The 20,718-nt window shown below is 41.8% G+C and overlaps 1 protein-coding gene across 3 annotated transcripts; it reads right to left on the bottom strand.

Moving 5' to 3' along the window:
* Positions 1 to 104: 104 nt before the first annotated feature.
* Positions 105 to 20,684, bottom strand: cxxc5a (CXXC finger protein 5a). 3 transcript variants are annotated; one of them, XM_084942312.1, is made up of 4 exons: positions 20,340 to 20,684; positions 12,793 to 12,895; positions 11,886 to 12,698; positions 105 to 1,794 (listed from the first exon to the last, which is right to left on the bottom strand). In XM_084942312.1, the coding sequence occupies exons 3-4, from the start codon at positions 12,678 to 12,680 to the stop codon at positions 1,750 to 1,752; spliced, it is 840 nt and encodes a 279-aa protein (XP_084798438.1). In that variant the 5' UTR covers positions 12,681 to 12,698; positions 12,793 to 12,895; positions 20,340 to 20,684; the 3' UTR covers positions 105 to 1,749. The 3 variants fall into 3 exon arrangements, with proteins under 3 accessions (XP_084798438.1, XP_084798437.1, XP_084798439.1); XM_084942311.1 differs by having other exon boundaries at positions 11,886 to 12,895; positions 20,340 to 20,682; XM_084942313.1 differs by having other exon boundaries at positions 105 to 1,791; positions 11,886 to 12,895; positions 20,340 to 20,680.
* Positions 20,685 to 20,718: the final 34 nt, after the last annotated feature.

The following is a 20,718-nucleotide window of genomic DNA, read 5'->3' as shown; positions in this document are numbered from 1 at the left end:
TTGAGAAAGAAAAATCCTCGCAGAATTTAAAAAAAAAAAAAAAACATTTACGTGGAGCTTCAAGAGGTTTCATGCAATTTGAAGAAAAACTGCAAACAAAAAGATCTTATTCAAACATCATTTAAATCATTTTGGTTACATTTTAGCATAGCAAGGGTCCATTGTTCCACTGTAGGCAGATACACTATATGGGCAAAAATATTGATATAAAAAGTATAAAGTGTAAGAAGTAAAGTGGGTAAAAGTCACCAATGATCTGCTGGTTCAATAACTTCAGAGCTCCAAATCTCTTGTGGGTTCAACATCAGCACAAACACTGTGTGCTGGGAGCTTCATGGCACGCGCCTTCATGGCCTAGCTGCTCCTGTAGGGTTCATGTGTAGATTTCCCAGTACTTTTGTCCATATAGTGTATTACATAGGCAGTAAAAAAGAGATCTCAGTCAACCCAAGAACATCTTAGCGATTCATACCACCACCTGATTTACTTTAATGAGCTGTGTTTGAGTCAAAATTATGCTGCAGCGTCCAATTGTAAAAGAAAAGGAAACTTTTTTTTTCCTTCTAATTTGTGGAAAATGTATGCATTATTTTTTTTTTTATCAGTCCAACCATTTTTTTTTTAAATCAGCTGTTAAAAAAACATGCAAATAGACAAGTAGACAAACATCAGATTTGTAAATTTTGACACGAATACATGCATTCCTTTTTATTCACAAAACCAGTCCAATTTTCTAAACAAATACAAAGATTGGTTATTTTTAAAAGCTGTAGCTACCCAGCAACATAACTAAATCATAAAAATATGACAAATAAACAAATAAATTTAAAAAAATGCTTGTCCCAGTGCTTTCAGTAGGGTAGACTCAGAGCAAGTGCTGTCTCTTAGTGCTTTTGCCCTGAGCAGTATTGGCACATGCTCAGTAGGGCCACAGTAACAAGGCTGCCAGTTTCACTAAAGGAACAGTTTGGAAATGCAGAGGAGGGCTGATTGAGGAGATTACAGTAGTGACGGCTCTGGCGAACAACATCTTCAAGCCAGCGAAGAATCTCAGGTGATCTGCCCATTAACATGACTTTTTTTTCTTTCTTTTTTTTAAAGTTTCATTACAATCCAAAATGGACAGCACCACAATTTGAAACATTTTCTTGACTGTCAAAGGACAACCACTTAAATCTTTCTGGAAAGTAAAATGAAATCATAAAGAAGACGAGGGCTTTGAGTAACATAATGGTGAAGAATTACAATAATGTTTACCATTAGCCACTAGTTTTTAAAATATAGCTGTAAATTTACATTCTCTACACAAGTACTTTATCTTTCCACACATGAACAACATTAACACCAAACACAGAAATTAGTTGATTGTCCACACTCAGTCCGTCATTTCTGTTTCTGGCAATGAGCAGTTCCATGTTTAAGCGACAGAAAAAACCTGCTGGGATAAGGACAAAAGGTACCAAAATGGAAACATAGAAAAGGGAATGAAAGTTGCCATAGATGCTTTTCTTTACGTTTTCATTTTTGGTTCAAGGAATAAGTAGGTGCATCCATTATCCGGCTGATTTTTTTCCTCTTTTTTTCTGCTTTTATTAGTTTCGTTTTTTTGTTTTTTGTTGGGTTTTTTTCTATAATTTTATTTGTTGCTAGCTTGTTTATTAGCCAGTGTCTGTTCCGGAGACAATCCAGGAGTTGGCATTGCACTTCATGGCAGAGCTTTGGGTAGGGAGCGGAGGAGGAGGAGGAGTCCTACTGGAACCACCGGAACGCCGCTCCTGTAGGAAGCATCACCTTCTTGGAGAAACAGAAGACAAAGAGGGAGGAAAAAGGGGGGAAGGGGATGGGAGAAGAGAGGAGCAGAGAGGGGAAGAGCAGAGAGAAGATGCGGGTGTAGTTGTTAATGAAAAGCAGCACATTCTATTTGGCGTTGCAAAGATCATGTCAAGTCCACCACTTAACTGCTAAACATTTTTCGAAACTTGAAAATCGAGGCGTGTCTAATGTTTCCCTCCAGTTAACAGAGAGTTCCTCTGCCTCATTTTTGGGCACCAACCAGTGATTAGTTAATGTAACAGTGATTGCTTAATGCATGAAGTAAAATTGTTTGCTACCAGAGGCCATAGTGTGACAACTTGTTGAGATTCAATTAGCAATCTCACACCAGTCATACAAAAGACGAGGACAAAAAACTTGAGATGAAGGTGAAGTATTTCCAATTGACAATCGACTGGAATGATTAATGTAAATTAAGTTTAGCAGCTAATCAGTCGTCCACCACTTCCATCCCCCACCCCTAGATGACTAGGTCTGAAATCTTCACATCTTTATCCTCGGCAGCACCACAGGAACAGGCTTCAGTCCTGGCTTCACACAAAACCCAATATGCCACATTTATTATTTAGCCACCACACGCGTTGCTCTCCCACACCATCATCAATGATGGTGCCGTTTCCCGTCTCCCCCACCCCTTCACTCTCTCTCTCGCTCGCTGTGGTTATCTGTGTGCCTGATTGAACTGAGCAGGAGTGGCACACATGCATGCAGCTGCAGGGCTCAGCAGCAGCCTGCCAGTCGGGAGATAGAGAGCAGCTCGGGTCCCTGGAGCCGCAGCACGGCTGGCGTCCTGTAAAGTGCAACTCGATTCTGCAGCACGGATTCTTCCTTTAGGCCGGCTCTGCCTGGAGCGAGGCAGGAGGAGCTCGGGAAACATTTATGCACCCACACACACTCTCGCACCGAACCAATATGTATTCAAGTACAGTCACACACCTCCACACACAGCGGCACGTTAACCGACACTCACAATACACCCCCGAAATCGCACCAAACAGCGAGACCGTTGAACTAAAATTCTCATAAACGCTGGATTCATTTCCACTTCTCCATCAGTACTCAACAGCAGAAGGTTTCATAAGGAATCATGCATACTGCGAGTGCAAACACAAAAACACACGTGCTCGTGATGACACGGAAAAGTAAACAAAAGATGCACTAAGGGTGTGTACCGGCCTCATATTTATAGTTCCCCTCAGAACAATTTTTTTCGATTCTAATGAAATTCAAATTAAAAAATTATTTGTAACCTGAACATAATCAGACTTGATTTTTTTTTTTCGGTAAACTGTTGTGCAGCTCTTTTTCACAGCTGCAGTGAAATTATAAGTTTTTCAACAAAGGCAGCTCGGCAGCAAATGGCCCATTAGTTCAAGACGCTTGTTTGAAACCAGAAACAATGCCAGCTCTAATTACTTTTCAGGCCCACTTAAACCATTCCTCTACCCTTGAATCAGCAGTACAGTGTTCTTTTGACTGCTATTGTTCATATCTGGACATGAAACTGAATGACAGCAGGGTTCGTGCTCCACAGGTTTCGTGTACTTTCATTTTGAAAGTTAACTCCCGCTGGCAAAAATAAAACACTTTTGCTTGGGTAAAAAGAATTCAAACAAGGTAATTATTCTGGTGGTCTCAGCCAAATATAACCCACACTGTGCTTTATTTGTGATGTTGACTCAAACAGGAATAATCTGACAGAATATCACAGCGCTGCTCGTAGCTCTGCCTCTCAACGTCTCAACTTCTCATGTTTACGGATGCAGGTTTGAATTGAGTATAGCCTAAATTTTCCCTACAGCTTTCAGTTGATCCTGTCAGCAAATCCTTTTTGGCTTAAATGAATATTAATACAATCCACAAACCCAGAGGTTAACAGCCAATGTACATCTAAGATGATTTGATGATCCGTGTGTTAAAGTGTGCTAGCCTCTCATCCATCTCTGTGATGACCTTTCTGTGGTGGTACTCAGCTGTTAAGAAGACAGACAGAGGACACAGCAACATCTGGCACTGTCGCAGATGTCAAAAATCTGGTAGGGGCTAGACTGACCATGACGTAATGTGTGCGGAGGGAAAAACAACACATCCCTCGACCGAACTGTAAACGCCGTTTTTCCTCATTATTAAACATGTGCAATCAATGGAAAAATGGCAGCGTTTCAGGAATAGAAACCCCCTTTTTCACCAACACTGATTGCAAAGGTTCAAACAGATGGGATCTGTGGGTGTGAAGTGGCCAATCACTAAAAATCGATGGATGTGTTTTTTCAAACAATGCATGCACATTTGTGTGGACTATACCACAAAAGTCAAATGAAATTAATGTTTTTTTTAAGAGAGCTCAGGTTACGCTGCTTATTGTTATCTGTTACTGATCCCCGGAAACCAGTTTAACCTATCATGAAATCATGTTTTGGCCCCAGGGCACCGATGAATGTTCTGGCTATTGTTCTCATTGCTTTATCATCAACAGTTTTCACTACTTTTTCACAGACACCCACAAAAAAAAAGGAACGAAACACAAAGCATCTCTGCACACAATTGCACATGTGGGATGTTGCAGCGTCTGTAGCTCACAACGACCAGAAAAGAAAAGAACCTTTAAAACAACTGAGTCAAAAACTGCGAATGACCTCCAGCTGGCATAAAGATTCACTGTTTGTCTGGCTGAGGGGATGATGCATTTTCCTAAGCAAGCGCTCTCTTCCAAGAGTCGATTGTGATTGATTGTAAATACATTTGATACGATTCCTCTTACTTGACCACTAAACACATCTCGCAGCCAGGACCGGAGTAATTACACAAACACAATCTGATCTATCAACCCAAAGGCCTTGAATTTATTATTTATTATTAAACCATACACATGCACTGACATAATCAGTTGTTGTCTTCATTGATTTGTCTGCCGATTATCATCTCAGTTACTTATTAATTGTATAATGCAACCAAAGTCTTCTTCAGACATGGAATATGGAGTTGCTAACTTCAGTTAAACTGTTATTCTGTCATTTTAATAGTTAATTTTGTTTTATTAGCGATGCCTTCAAAGACACTTTACTAGAGTTCAGTAAACACATCAAACCTTTACTGAGGATTGCAGTTTAACTGTAGCTAACAGCTGTGTGCTCTGTGACTACACAGTGTCATATTTGTTATTAGATCCTCATCCATCCTGCCTCCATGTCTGGGGCAGACTAATTTATCAAATATTTTCTCAGGTTTGTGCTACATATGAAAATGTGCACCACTCTCATGGTTGGATCCTGCAAGTATGTAAAAAAGCCCAGGGGACTCCCGCAAACTGACTGTCTCCTGTCCCGTCTTCATTTTGGTAAAGATGTTGCCCTAAAGGTTGTGTTTTACAGATATGTCACTTTAACAGATGTGAAACTACTAAAGCACAACGTCTGGGGGGCAAACTTCAAATAGTTGTAATATATGCCAACTGAAGGCATGCTGCTTGGGGCATCCTCCAAAACAATCATGTCTCGTAGTAAGCCGGGCAGCTCATGAGGTGGCGCAGGAGAGATTTGCAGATACCACGATTTATATCTTAATCTTGTGCGTGAATCCTTTAATGCAGTTCACACCTGTGGTTTGTTGAAAATGATATGTAAATGTTACCCAACCCAAAGTACCGTGGTTAAATTGTCTTTTGTTGCAAAATAGTTGCAGATTACTTTTCTACTCATCATCTAACGTATCACTTTATCATCTTAACTTTAACCCATCAGACCCACGGCCATTAATCGCAGCTCAAAAGACACATGGACATCTATCTTAAAGCTGCGTTCAAACTGAAAGTTTTTTAGAGGCCTCTACGTATTGTGGCTCTTTTGACAGTGTTTCTAAACAATAATATTCATCTGTAAGACACCTGAAGATTTTGTTGTGTTGTTGTGTATAACATATATGTCTTAAAATTGTTTTAACCAGCCAGCATTTATTTTAAAAATATTTAACACTACTGTATTTAAATTTCTGAGCTGGACATTGATATAAGCAAGGCGACATTACCTCTATTACTACGGGCCCTTCAGAAATATCAGCCATGCATAATTTACATTTACAGCCGACTACAACCACAGACATACTGATCATTCATCGCGAGTTAGACCAAATATTAGACCAACATCAAGTTATAAAGTGTCCGATTTTTTTCTGTATGCGATGTGTACAATTTCAACAATATTTATAGAGATCTGACTGCAAAACCATCAATTTAGACGTCCGTCCTCTGTAGCCCGACCAGACATCTCTATTGTTTTTTTTTAGACTGATTATAGCAATGGATGCACACAATACTACGCCGCATTGATTAAATCTACCTTTTATATCTTATATTAAAAGAATACTCAGTGGGAAATGCTACAGCAGAAGCAATATTATAGATTGACTTAATAAAATGTTAAATACAGCCTACAAGGCAATCAGACCATTTTTTTTAAGTATGAAAGATGCCAGCCTATTGGTTGGGTTATTGCCCATTAGTCAGTCAGGTAGTTGTATTGTGAAGTTAAAGTGAAAGAGAATGCTGCAGTTCAGGGAAAATAAATGTGGCTTAAAGTTGCAGTAACTGGGATATTCTGTGAAATTCAAGATTTTTTTTTTGCCCCCCGGGGCCTCATGGGTCCTTTTCGCTTATAGCAGCAGTGAGTACGACACCTTGGCTGCCTGAAAACCTCGTCTCTCTCGTTGTACCTAACTCTCCCTTGACTGTCCACTCTGACTTGTCCCTCTGCCCGCCCAGCAACTTGCCCACACACCCATGTGTCTCTGTGTCAGTCTGCATGCCTGTCACTTTGTGTGAGTCGCTGCTGTCCTGACTGCCTGATGTACAGTGTCTGGGAGCCAGGAAAGACCATGAGGGAATATGCTACTCCCATATCAGCGTCTGATACTGGCAAAGTGGCTCCCAATGGAAAACACTTGTATGTTTAGGTGTTAGCTGCATCTGAAGCACACAACCACTGAATTTCATAACAGAACACGCTCTTCTATGAGTAGACAGAAACAACAACATAAAAAACAGCTGGTCTTATCTTTTAAGTAGTCCCGACACTCCAGTACAGTACATCCCAAGCACACAATGACATTCAACTAAAAACAAGGTACACTTCCTAACCCCGTCTTTCCTTTTACTTTTTTTATGCCAAACAGCATCGCTGAGACTTACATCACTTGAGGGTATTCAGACATAGCACAGAAAGGAACTGCCTTCCCACTTATTTCTATCAAATGTAACATTCCCAGAATAAATCCAGACACCTTCAGCCAGTGAGCTATGAGGTGGCAAAGGCCTCAGCATACTGACTCCCCCTCACTTGCCAATTTTACGCTCCTCTTTGAGCTGCCATGAGCTTTCAATGGAAACCGTCAACACCCTTAAAATAAGCACACTGCTGCTGGACTGCACTTGTGTACCGACGTGTATACGCTCATAGGCTCGGTACAAACACGAGAAGAAAAACCTTTCAATGCAAATTCAGGGAAGCGAAGCCAGGATATTTCTGCCAGTCTTTTCTAGCTGCAGCTGCACGCACACATAGACGAGCCGAAAAAACAGTCAAAACCATCTGATAAACTGACCGCGCAACGTGTTAAATAAGACATAATGCTCCTTTAGAAACTGTGCGCCGAGTATTAAAGCCACAGCAGACGGGGATGTGCTGCACTATCTTTGATTGGAAGGAAATGTGACACTTAGGGGCTGTCTGAGCTACAGCTGAGCCTCACTGCAGCTCACTGTGGACTGTGAAAGCCAGGAGGATCTTCTGTTCTGGCGCAGGTGCTTCCCAAGTTGCCCTGAATATGCATTAATGGAAAGTAGGAAGTTCTCTTCTAAAGCCCGTGTTTAAAAAATAAATAAATACTGCGTGAAACACATTTTCACAGCATCTAGTCGGTACAGACATTAGTGAATTATGCTGAGTCTCTGCTCTTTCTTCTGACATGATTTCCCCCTTGTGAATCTCAGTCTCCGAGTGTGATGTACTGATGACATCACACTCTGACAGTGCAGTTCGGGCTTTGATCTGTGATCTCATCACCTGCTAAACAAGATCTGCAGGCTTAAGAACAAAGACAGACAAAAATGAAACTTTTGTAGTACTGGCAGAGCTCTGCTCCAAGGGAAAATATATCAAATAACATTCAGGGCAAAGGCATAACAGCTCGCGGACCTCTTTGAATTAATAAGACCACTAGGCTTATAAAGCAGCATCAGAGGGATTACCTACAAAAAATGTGAGTTTGTTAGACTGCCAGTCACCTTAACATGAACGTTTCCCACCTTTTCCCAAATGTAGCCTTGCTGCATCTGTGGATCTGCAGGAATACTCACGCATCCAAGGTGGCACTGCAGCATTGTTCAACAGAAGTCAGACTTCATCTGTTGCACAACAACAAAGCACTTGTTGTTCTATTTAATATCTGATGTACTGGCCAACTTTATTGTGGCATATTCAGTGAAGTGAAAAGTGACAACATTTCATGTTTACTCCAGCTACTAATGGATTAGGTCAGGCAATGCTTGACTTTGAAAGCACACGGCGTGCTCTGGTCAACTACGCTGCTCTGCAGATGCTATCATGAGATGATGTAATAGGAGACGCTGACAATATTCATTATTCTTGTATTGCTGTATTATTTTTCACATTTAATTAAGCGGCAATAAAAGATTAGCCTCCCCATATCTGGTCAGAAAAAACAGAGGAAACAGTTTGACAGGGTTATTAAATAAATTAGTTGCAAGTAATTACTGAAGTCAGTGCGATTCTACTTAAAGCTTTGACAGGTTTATGCTGGTGTTTCTTTCATATGAGGTGGTCACTAGGAACATCAGCGGGCTGCGCCCTTCCAAACAACACGACTTCCGTCAACTACCGTGATTATTCCAATCCCCTCGGGTTTGGCATCCGTGGTGTGAACAACTGGTGTTAGGCTAACTGCCATGACAACATCAATTGCAAATCATAAATTAAAATTAAATCCTTTTCTCTAAGAGACATTGAGCCGCACCACCTACATAGCAAGCTGACACATTTCACCATTTTCGGTGAATCATCGACAAAGACAAATGGATCTTCTCATCAATTTGAATCTGAACAATGCGAGAGGCAAAAGCAAAATGATAATATTCATACAGATCAGTCTGATTTTCAGCATCAGGGAACATCTGGCTGTTTTCCCCTAACAATGGTCGTGTCTGACCAGGTTAGTTTCACACTTTCAGCTCACGGAAGGGCCAGTAATAAGTTATGGCGTGTTTGTAAAAGGTTTTTACTGCATTAGCATTTCTGTAAACTTTTTAATGTTGCCAGTTATTTTTCTTTTTTACATTTATTTACACGCTGCATAAAAACTATTGCCAAGGATGCTGTCAAAGTACAAATTCCAGCTCCAAGTCAGTCAAACCAGGCACAATCTCCACTCTGACAGAATCAGTTAGTCCTCTAAGGATAAATAAGATCAAATCAACGCTGAGTCACTATTCTTTCAAATTACACATACAGTAGATGCCTTTTTTCAGTCTGACATGCTGACAAGCATTGCAATGGATAGGATTTGGGGAGGTTTCCACCTTGTTATGGACAAACTCTGATCTTCTTCTTCTCTTTTTTTTTAGGTATTTCTATATCATGGCTATAATAAAAAGCACTTGGTTAGACTGAGATCATTAGACAGAGACAGCATTACTGACTGTGATGCCCTGAAATAGGAAATAAGTAGTAGTAGTACCTCTCTGTGCAGACTTAAGGGGGAATAATGAAGAAAAAAAAGATTCATGAGTTCATCCTTTGCTTTAGACAGACAAAATTAGGGCCACACAATCAATCCAATTGTAATCTTGATCACAGTTCTGTCTTCTCACCATTCAATGAGCGTGACTGAGCAATATTATCAGCGCTCAACACGTGCCAATCACAGATGTTCCCTGCACCACGTCGCTTGAAGTTACCTGGACTAGTCTGGACGAGTAGCAGTGCACGAAAACAGATAAACAACAGGGAAAAAACCTCAAACGTCCAGCAGGCCGTTTTCTGGAAATCCTTTTGGGTTTAGCAAAAGTGATGTTTACTAGGAAGAAATCACATGCACAGAGCGCTGTGTGTCTGCCCCATAAAGAAACACAACAAACTTATTGAAGCGCCTGAGAAGCCACCACAAACTGCAGCGTTTAATGCATAGAATTAAAGCCAAGAAAAACAACGTATTGTTGCTGCTAACATAAATCGTCCAGCATCAGTTCAGATGTCTGTGAAAGGCAACCGCAACGATGTGTCAACGTATCCAGCTCACGGAGATGCACTGAAATCACCAAATATCTATCTTTGGCCATAGATGTGTGTCCACTAAACACAGTCAGTAACGACTGTTTCCAGAAAATGATCAAGATACTAGACAAAAGTTACATTATCCCCTCGTGCAATTATTTCAAAGTGGTAATAAATGCACTGTATGCAAAAGTTTAATTCACATCCATCATATAGGAACAATGAATGTAGTGCAAGACTTTAAATTATTTGTCAGTAAAGAAATTTTTAAAGAATACTAAAGCACAGTTTATGAATGTAGTACAATGTAAAGATGATGTAATAGAATTTGATTCTATGCACTTTTTTATATATATATTTTTATATATTATTTATACATTATAATGTTGGTTGCTTAGCAAGACATAATCTTAAAGGGCTAAAGAGCTATATTAACCTACATTAATCAAGCTAAACTAAGCTAATCCCTTTCTAACGTCACATTAAAGTGTACACACAAGCTAAAAAATGTCTGCATTACTCAGTGTCCAATGAACATGCTATCAAGTTTGACTTTGGATGGTCAAAGTCAGAATGTGGAGACTGAACACCTTTAGCCTGCTAGGATGAGGTCAAGCTGTCACCTTCAATCAACATCAGAAAGCGAAAGTGGTAAAGCTATAACCAGTTGGAATCATAGATCCAGTTTGTGTCAATTACACCAGCGGCCTCTCCGCTGGTTCACAGGGTTACATATCTGTCAATTCATTATGTAACGGCAAAGCGACACTATTAGGCATTGATCGCAAAAGTTTATTTCCTTTGAAATGGAACATCTGCTGAGATGGATTTCATGATTGGTCATTCTGTCACTGCAGCCAGAGTTAGTTAGGCCGCTGAGTGTGACGGCGGAAACAGACAGGAAGTTCAGAGTGCCATTTAGATGAACAGGAGTGTCACAGGAGAGAAGGACAGTGGCGGCGAAGGCTACCGGGGGGAGGAGATGGGGGTTAGGTGGGGGTGCATGTGCCACGCTGACACCTGGTGCTCCAGATGACAGCTCTGTAGCCAGATGGACCTTGTTACATGTGTACACATACGCAAAAATGCCCACACATGTATGCTTACATGCATACTGTACACATATTCACAATTACTTCCACTCTGCCTCCACACACACCATTTTATTTGCATTTCCTGGCAGTTAAACAGAGGAACACACAAGGCCGTTTTATATGGGATCAAATCCAAAGTGCTCTAGTAAAGGGAACTACATTAAGTAGCATCATTTTAAAATGACATGCTTGTTTTTTAGCCGGTGAATCAGTCTTCCAGTAAAGAAATGTGGACACAGCGCTTGTTAGTTATGGTGAACAGATTAAAGAGACCCCATGGCATGAACTTACCCACCGCACTCTTCACCACCTGTCATTTTCCTGCTTGTGGAGCCATCACCCCACCAAAAAGCCTCCCTGTACTATCCACATTAAAGGGCAAGGACATTCAGGTATGAATCTCATTTGTGCCTTCCAGTGTGATTCTCAGATTTGTTTGTAAAGTTTAAAAGTCTTTGTGGCAACTTTTACAGAGGTTTTGGGATTTTCCTTGCTAACTTCCCAGCTACAAATCTTAAAGCCAATAATTACAACTGTGTGGCTCGTATTTCTTTACTTTTACAGATAATGAATGGTAAATGCATCCAAATAGCTTTTTAGTGACCTTTTGCATCAGACCTTTTGCATCAGAGGGGCCTCCTAAAGCAATGGCACATCATAACAAACACTGTCTTACCTCCAGAGCAGCAGAGGGCTTCTTCTTCAGTTCCTCACATTTGCGAAACTTGCAGATCTGGTGGCCCGTTTTTCGATTCCGGCAGCTGCTGCACTGCTCACAATTAATCCGCCGTCGGCAAGGTGGGCACATCCCACAACGTTTTCGCTTCTTTTTACCGGAGTTGATAGCAGAGGCCAGCTCGCTCTGCACTGGGTACTCGGCCAGGCCGGCCATGTGCAGCGCGCTGTCCGCCAGAAACACTCCAGCCGGCGTCATGATGAAAAGCCCCGGGTTGAAGGGGAAGCCACCCCCTACTCCATATGGGAAGTCAACAGGACCACCTACGGCGTCCGTGACAGACGTACCCTCCAAATCGCTAGCCCCCGAGCCTGCGTCTCCACCGCCAACTCCCACTCCCATTCCCCCAGGCAGGAGCATGTGCTCCATACCGGCTCGCTTTAACAGTGCTGCTGCCTGGGCAAAGTGCAGCAGGCCATTCTGTCCTTCCAGAACCTGTTCCAGGGTTCGGTCCAACTTGGCTGCTGTCAGTGCAGAGACAGTGGGTTGGGGCTGCGGGGTGGGCTGAGGCTTGGCTGGGTGGCTCTTAGTCTCACTATTGTCTGTGTGTCCATTGGTGGTGGCAGAGGAGACCGCTGTATACTGGGAGAGGGTGCGGGAGTTCTTAAGGCTCTTACTGAGGGGCTCACTGATGATGCCACTGCGGTTTCGGCGCTCTATAACAGGAGAGTCCTGTTTGCAGCTACTCCGCTCCAGGTCCTCTGTCTGGCCACCCTCCGATAGCCCGCTAGACATGGTCCAGAACGTATGTGCCTGGGTTGGGGGTGAGGGTGGAAAGGGGGCAGGGGTGAGTAAGGAGGAACCTTTCCTCGGTCCGTTCTGTGCCCCAGTGAGAGCGGTACCTCACCTCGATGGAGCAGTCAGCCAGGCGACGACAGGCAGGCCTCGAAGCCCTCTGTCCCCACTACTGCTCAGCCCTCATCCACGCTCTTCCATGAGCCATCTGGAAACTTTAGACAGGGAGAGAAATGTGTACATTATGCATTGATGATCACTTCTCCGAAACACAAATCAACTCAAAAGTACAAAGAACCAGTATGTTGGGAGGGAAACAATATTGACATAACAGCACCTTGCACTTCATTTCATATCAACTGTTTCTTTTTCACTGTAAGACTTCAGTTCATTTGATCGTGTTTCTGACCACTTGATGAACAGAAGTTTACTCTCCGCTCAATCACCGCGCTTTTCCTTTTGTCTGATTTGCATCTCTTCAAATCCTAGATGTTACACTGCTCACCAGCTAGAAGCTAAGTGTGTTTCTCAGTACTGCACTGGGAGTGCACAGAGAATTTCTGCTTTAAAAGACAAAAAAAAACAGCTTCCTTGTGTGGACGAAATGATGTTAACAGAGACCAAAACGGCGACACTGCAGGCCACACAGCAGAGAAATGAGATGAAACTCAGCATAAAGCTCCTTAAGGAGAAGAACAGATTTGAGTGGCTCTTCTCGTTCAGGCTTACTCGTGAACACTTTTAGATTCTTCTGCTCTTTTCACGTTACAATTTTATATTTAATCATTTGTGCTTTTATTAAAAAATGTTATTGTTACATTAAAGACATCAGGTTCACACGAGATCAGGTGAAGATCAATAAATTAGAAAATTAACAAACCTCACATCCTGTTCCAGGCCTCGCAAAACATGATAAAAATGCAAAAAAATTTAACAGGAAAAATTATTTTATTAATGTTGTATAGTGTAATATTGTGCAAATAATTGAATTAATTATTGAAATGTGAACTATTTTTGTTGGTCTTCCAATACTTCTGCTGCTTTGATGCATAGTAATTAGCTTATGAGACAATAAATAACACTTCTAATAATATATAAATAAATGAATACCTGCAGGGATTAAAACTCGGATGAAAAGAGCCAACTCATTTTTAGTTGAGGCAGAAAAAAAAAGAAAGAAAACACCCATCGAGAGGGACCAAAATTTTGTCTCAGTAAATCAGCTTTAATTCTGATTCTTTTCTTAACAAACTACAAAAATCAAACCTCGCAGTTTTGGGCTGGTGAAGAAACACCGGCTCCCCTGGAGATTCTCTGATTGGTTAGCGACAAAAAGAAATTACAAGGTAGGGAGCCAAATCTTATTGTTATCTCATTATTGTCCTATTAACTTGTGCTAAGAACAGAAATTTCTTTGGTAAACAACACAAATTGCAACTCAAAGGTTCATTATACCTTCTTGTTTTTTTATTCTCACCTTAAATACTCTGAAGACCTTTGAAAATATATGAAAATATACTCAGAATCATCACGTCGTCATCATTGCCTACAGTGGAACGGTGCTCAGGTGAAGTCGACTTGTTGATCTGCATTGGGTGCAACACTGTCGTGACTTCTGACAAATTATTTTATACTTCTCAGTGATTGTTGTCTTTCCAGAATTGATCATTACCTTTGTTATGTAAGTACAGGTGCGTTTAAAGACCAACCTGGCAGTGAAAGTCAAATAGCATGTATTGACCCAATTGCAGTTTAGTCATTTAAGAAAAGACTGGATTTATTGAAAGTTACAGCAATTTGGTACAAAATATGGGAGAAAATAAATATCTGTGTTATCAGACTTTCTCACACAGCTCAATATCAGGTGTTTCTGCTGATAAAAAATAAGCCAGAAGTCCAGGCTTCTGTCATGACCGTCCTTTTCATCAGAGCATCCCTTCATTTTTTGAGGTTTTTTTTGTTGTTAAAGACCAAAACTGTGGAGCAGTAAAATTTGGCAAAGTGTTATTATCAAACAGGCAGGTAAGAGATATGAGGAGGGTCACTCACAGCAGACTACAAAGTGGATGAGTACACATGCATCTAGAAGCTTTTAGTGCAAGACTCCTGTGACTGCTATGAAAAGAGAAAAAAAACTACGCCGCTGTTCTCCTGACCTGTCCGTGTTCACAAACAAGCACACCACCTCCCACAGAAAAGCTGAGGAAATGGCCGGGCAAGTCCTTATAAGGGAAACAAAGGGAAAAGGAGGGGAAGAGGATTGGGGGGGGGGTGTCTGTGCAGTGTGTGGAAACTGGAAGGCCAGAATTAGTGGGAGGTAAAGCTTCAAAGGCAAGAGCACAGCCCCCACATTCTCACCAGCTCAGGGGGATGTGGCGCCAGCGAACCAGAGCCAGCGCCGCAGCCCCTCAGCCCCATAGTTTCAGTTTCTCCCACTACAGCACTGACCGGGGTCCAGTTTCCCAGAAGCATCCCCTCACCGCCGCTACCTCTGCTCAGCTGTGTGCGAACAGCACGTGAACTCATCAGAGTAGTGCATGGGAGGTTTGTGGCTTTCATGAAATACTGGCACTGAAGAGTTATGATAGAGGTCAGTTGTGACTCTTCAGCGAGAATTTAAACGCACGATCCCGAATTAAATATGAACAGCTTATTGTAAAACTGAAGAGTTTCCTGGTTAATTGGGGCTGATCTATTTCAACAGTGCTCTAAATACAGTAAATATGCTAAACGACTTGAGTATCCCACATAATTAATGAACTGGCTCATTTTCAATTGCTGGAATAAATGAGTCCTCAAGCTGAAAATCATTACGCATGAAAATGGCTTCTGATCACTCGTGATGCAACCCAACCAGAACACCAGCTCCAGTAACTGGCCTGTCGATGATACCATTAGTTTGTTGTTTTTTTAAGAAAAGGGAAGTCTTTCAGATAACACATTGGCTGTTTCAAACAGGAGCTCAGTTGTAATAAATATACCATAATTCCTTTCATGAGTACTTCTGACTTGCTTTGCTTAGCACCCCTATCCCCCAACACCCACATACAGTATGTTGATGCTAGAGTCTCAATAAGCTACTTTCAGCTCCTCCTTTATCACAAGGTGTCACTCTACTTATTTGATTTGCCAGATTTTTTATACGATTCAACCTCCAAGGGATTTGTGTCTCCTCCAGGGATCTTTTACTTTTTATGTGAATGTGTAGACCACTACACTACAGAGCCGCCTTTCAGGAAACGGCTAACGATATTTAATAAGAGGGATTCGTAGGTAAGCATAAGTTCTTTTTGTACTCTAGCTCAAATATCACTTTGACAAGCGTGGCTTTGAGCTAAATCGTCTCCCTCGATGAAGCATGGTTAAAACCACAATTCTAGCTCTGGGTGATGCAAACTTTTGGTATGTCTATGGAAGAATAATCAGTAAAATATGAGTTAAATTATTATAATGGACAACAGCTGTCCTAAGATTTGCAACACAGGAATCAATTATTCAACTAATTTTTAACCGATTCGGATATGATAGCGTGCAATGGCAAAAAAAAACAGAGAAAAAAAATCAATGACGTTAAGGAAACCAACCCGGAATGACAAACACATGTATGTAGATTTATATTTCACATGTTTAAAGGATGTGTGTTGCCCACCGAGGCACATTTATTACTTTGGTCAACCACATTATCTAAGAAATGACAGCAAGGGCACCTATCTAAAGACTCACACTCATTCTCCTCTGCTGTGTGTGCGTGTGTATGTGTGTGTATATATGTGTACACATCTGCCTTCCATCTCACTGCCCTATCAGTCACACTCTTTCCATCACCATAAACCCTGAGCATGGCATATAGTCTTTGGCTAATCATCCTCCTCCACTTCCAGCATCATGGCTCTTCAGATCCCCTCACCGCATCATTTACAGAAAAGGTTTATGTCCTCATGTGAACTGTCTGCTGAGCCACAGCTGCATCTTCTACTGAGTAACTATGATACAGCTCAACTTCCTGTGATTTTATTGGCCTGTTGCTGTGATTTACATTATGGACGGCTAGTAGGAATAACCCCTGTTTTTCTTTTCTAAACGAACACGTTTCTGGCACGTTTCAAGCCTGTTTCCAGAACAAAATGACCGGGTGTGCGTCAGAAGTTAGTAAAGCTGATCTCTGACTATACAGCTTAGTAGGGATAACCTCCTCTAATGAACATCAAACCACAGATTTATTGATATATACTAAGGTCAAATGTTATCTTTAAGGGGGAATGAATTAAAACTTTACACCACAAGTTTCTGTGACTTGGCATGACCCCTACACTGTAACTGGTAGTAACATATTAACGCCAGAATGAGTCAGATTCCTCCTTTCCAGCTCCTTCAGAATAAAAAAGTAAAATGTGGCTTGTCGTCTTCTCGAGTCGCTCTCTTTCTCCTTTTTTTTGTTAATCTATCTTCACGTGACATTCTGCACAGGAATAAAGGTGTGAATAAAAATGATCAATAAGATCCGACAACTACCGGTGTCGCCCCTTTCAGATTAACAGGACAAGCCTCACTGTACATCAGTGTGTTTTTGAGCTGGTTTTGATACACCCTCACTGTTATAGTCAAAACCGAATCACCTTTTTAAGCTCTTCTTGCACAACTGGGGAAGCATACATGAGTGTAGAATAAATTTTAGTTTCAGTGGTCGGTAAATCATTTAGTGCAGCTGACAAAATATTTACTAGCCTGTAAAGGTACGACACGGGGCGCTTAATGTGATTATAAAGGTTGCTGTTTAATCAGAAAAGACGGCAAAAATCTGGACATTAATTAGAGCCATGTGCATGCGTCGTCATCAGCAGCCGATCCAGTCTACTGATTTGAACTCTATACTTTTATACTGTAATAAACATGACAGTGTGATACAAAGAGAAGCTGTTGTGCACTGTCACACAGGGCGTCATGTAAAGATGATTATTTTTCTTAATCCAGATATTCCTGATCTAACAATCTTCATTAAATTCACAGCTCAGCATCAGTGACCTTAGATTCACAGTCAAACTAAACATGTTCCAGATCAACTGTATTTCTTGCTGAGAAATAGCTAAAAATATCCCTCATGGTTGGGTAATTATGAACCTAGGGCAAGGAAATTATTAGCTTAGCATGATGACTGGAAACAGTGGGCAACTTAGTCCAAAGGTTCAAAAAGTGACCTACTTGCACCTTAAGCTGATGACTTAAAATATTACTTCTTTTCAAAAAAAGCAGATGTTATCTACCAGGATGATTTTCTAACCAAGAAATAATAAAGATCAATAACACAGGTAAGTGGCAAAATGACTTTTTGCTAGAGCTTCATCTTCATATTTAGGAGTGTGTGTGTGTGTGTGTGCGTGTGTGTGTGTGTGTGTGTGTGTGTGTGTGTGTGTGTGTGTGTGTGTGTGTGTGTGTGTGTGTGTGAATGATATCAGTCTCCCCATAACTCTTGGCAAGAAAGCAAACAAGTACATTTCTGGAAATGTCAAACTTTTTTTTTCTTCTAGGCCACATATGGTCAGTACAATCCAATCTTACCTGAGGCAAAGCTGCCCATAACACTGTGTCAAAGCGTTGTAAAAGCCATTCAAAAGCCCACATGATGTCAGGTGTATGACTGATCAGCACAAATCTGGTGCACACAAACCAAGTGGAGTTTTTCAGGTTCTTTTGGAACCTCAAAAAAAAAAAAACTTTCAGGCTTGAAAATCATTTGTGAATGAAGTAGCGCTTTAACACCGCCATAAAAAAAAGGGAAGACAGTTGTCAGTACTGCTGTATGAACATAAACAGCTCATTTAACATTCAGATGCTGCTCTCAGCTTGTTACAGCTTAAAACCTGACTGGCTTGTCACCTCAAAGACACAATTTTAAACTGTTTTTTCTTCTCCGATTACACACCAGCTGTTGCGAGAGGATACCAAGAGATCCGTGTATATAAATGAAAGCCGGCCCACAAAACAGTGACAGCCAGCTGACTGATGGATGAATGGTTGGCTGGTTCAGTCATTGACCAGTTGGATCAATGGGTGATGGGGGAAAGGAAGAGAGCATTTAGGGCCAGTGTGCGTCTCTCTTTTCCACTATTTCTGGAGCTGCGCCGTGAAATTATCCAGGTGTGAATCTCTACGGCACTTTGCGTCATCCAGTGATCATCCCTGGTTTACACATTTAAAAACTGAAGTGAAAAAACAACTAACCTGGGGGAAAAAATCACAAAAAGATGACAAAACGAAGCTGTGTGACACATTCAGGTGCACACGTCCGTGTGTAAATCTCGGAATCTGAAGTGGGCTAACTCCTAGGTAAGTTTCCGTCACTGACGTCACTGCTTGCGCACGTGTCAGGTAATCGCGGTGAGCTTTTTGACAGAGGTGGGGGGATATTGTGTGATTTCCTGCATGGTTATGAATCATTTGGTCCCCCCACGAACTCCGGAGCAGCTGACTACACCTCCAGACCTCCAGAGAGAAAGCTTAATGCGTTCAAGCGATGCGCGACGCAAATGCACTCCCTCCCTCCCTTACCTCTCCTTTCAGACGCGCTGTCTGCGGACTCTTTATTTGTCCACGGTGAGCTACACACTCTATTTCCCCTACCTCCTATCGACTGACGCGCGCACACGGGCGCACACGCACAAAAAGGCAGGGGGAGTTAGAAAAGCCTGGTGACAATAATTAGACTCAAGGCTTCATCCATTGTCCACAACCTGCTGCGTTTCTATTCTCCCTAATTAGGCAATGCACACAAAAGTTAGAGGAGAAAAACAACCACGCCGCGCACACTGTGACTTCAAATTATTCGCCAGCATATGGAGGACTTGGAGCTGCGATATCATCGGTGGCGGATTGCAGGCGGTGAGGAAGAGAGGAGGAGGGGGGGTTGACTGTAAAATCTGCAGGTAGCTCGAGAAACGCTGCCGGGGAACTTTCTAATGATGCCCGGAGAAGAACGGGGGGGAGATATATATATATATATATAAGAATAGTATATGTTTAAAAAAGAAACAATAGTCTCTTCAGATCTCAGTGAGAAACTGTGATATTCGTTTTGCGGTTAATGGTTTGAGGTGACTGCTGAATAAAAGTTTCAGTTATAAACAGACAGTCTGATGTCAAATATAAGCGTGACCTGACTCCAGGCATTTCTTTCATTAAGTGTAAGCGTCAAGTTTGGCGCGCATCATTAACAGCTGATTCACAATAAACCAGCGGACTTTTTGCTCCAGTGGTGTGGCGATCCGTATCGGCGCTGAGGGCGACTTGTTAAATAAAGACAAATGATGAATCCTGTTGACATTGGCTTCTGGGAGAAGCTTGTAAAACATTTCCTTCAACCTATCACATTAAACTCATCAGCTTTTTCCCTTCATCATTTAATCACTAAACAGATCCAAATAACTGGCTTCTTCCCGGACTCTGTTTGAGCACAGTAGCCTATCTGCGGTACCAGCATATGCTCTGCAGTCACACAGAAGCTCCCAGGTTCACCCTGCTATAACTTGATCCTATACAAAGATGACATCCCAACTTTCAGCACACTTCAACAAAGTGTGATTCCCCCCTCCATCCAACCCCTCCTCCCTCCTTTTCTATGTATCTGCATATTTGCAAACACGGGCCCATTTTATTCGCACCTACCAAAGCAGATCCGAGCAGAGGGGAGGGCTCCCACAGTCCGAGCGGTCCGTCTCTCAGCCTGCCGTGCAGAATGGTGACAAAAAAAAAGAAGAGGGCAGGGGGAGGCAAAAAAGCTTCTTCTCCGAGAACACAATCCTACAGAGTGCCTCTCTGTTAATGGTAAATGTGAAAAGAAAAAAAAATATTCACCGTCAGTTATTTCGGAAAAGCGTACTTTCTCAGAGGCTGAACGCGTGGGTTCCCAGAGCTTTCTCGGTCCTTGCAATCCCACCTCTACATCCCCGCTTGCGGAGAGGAACATGCAAACACATTTCATAGATTTTTGGAGCTTCGCGGAAAAACCGACCTGGACTTTTCGGCGGTGCGCGCACTTCAGCCG

Source organism: Perissodus microlepis, chromosome 10, assembly GCF_051167445.1.
Source record: "Perissodus microlepis isolate ML-2025 ecotype Zambia chromosome 10, ASM5116744v1, whole genome shotgun sequence".
In the NCBI taxonomy this organism is placed as follows: domain Eukaryota; kingdom Metazoa; phylum Chordata; class Actinopteri; order Cichliformes; family Cichlidae; genus Perissodus; species Perissodus microlepis.
Note: the sequence above shows the minus strand (reverse complement) of the source record. Positions and strands in the feature narration are given on the sequence as shown.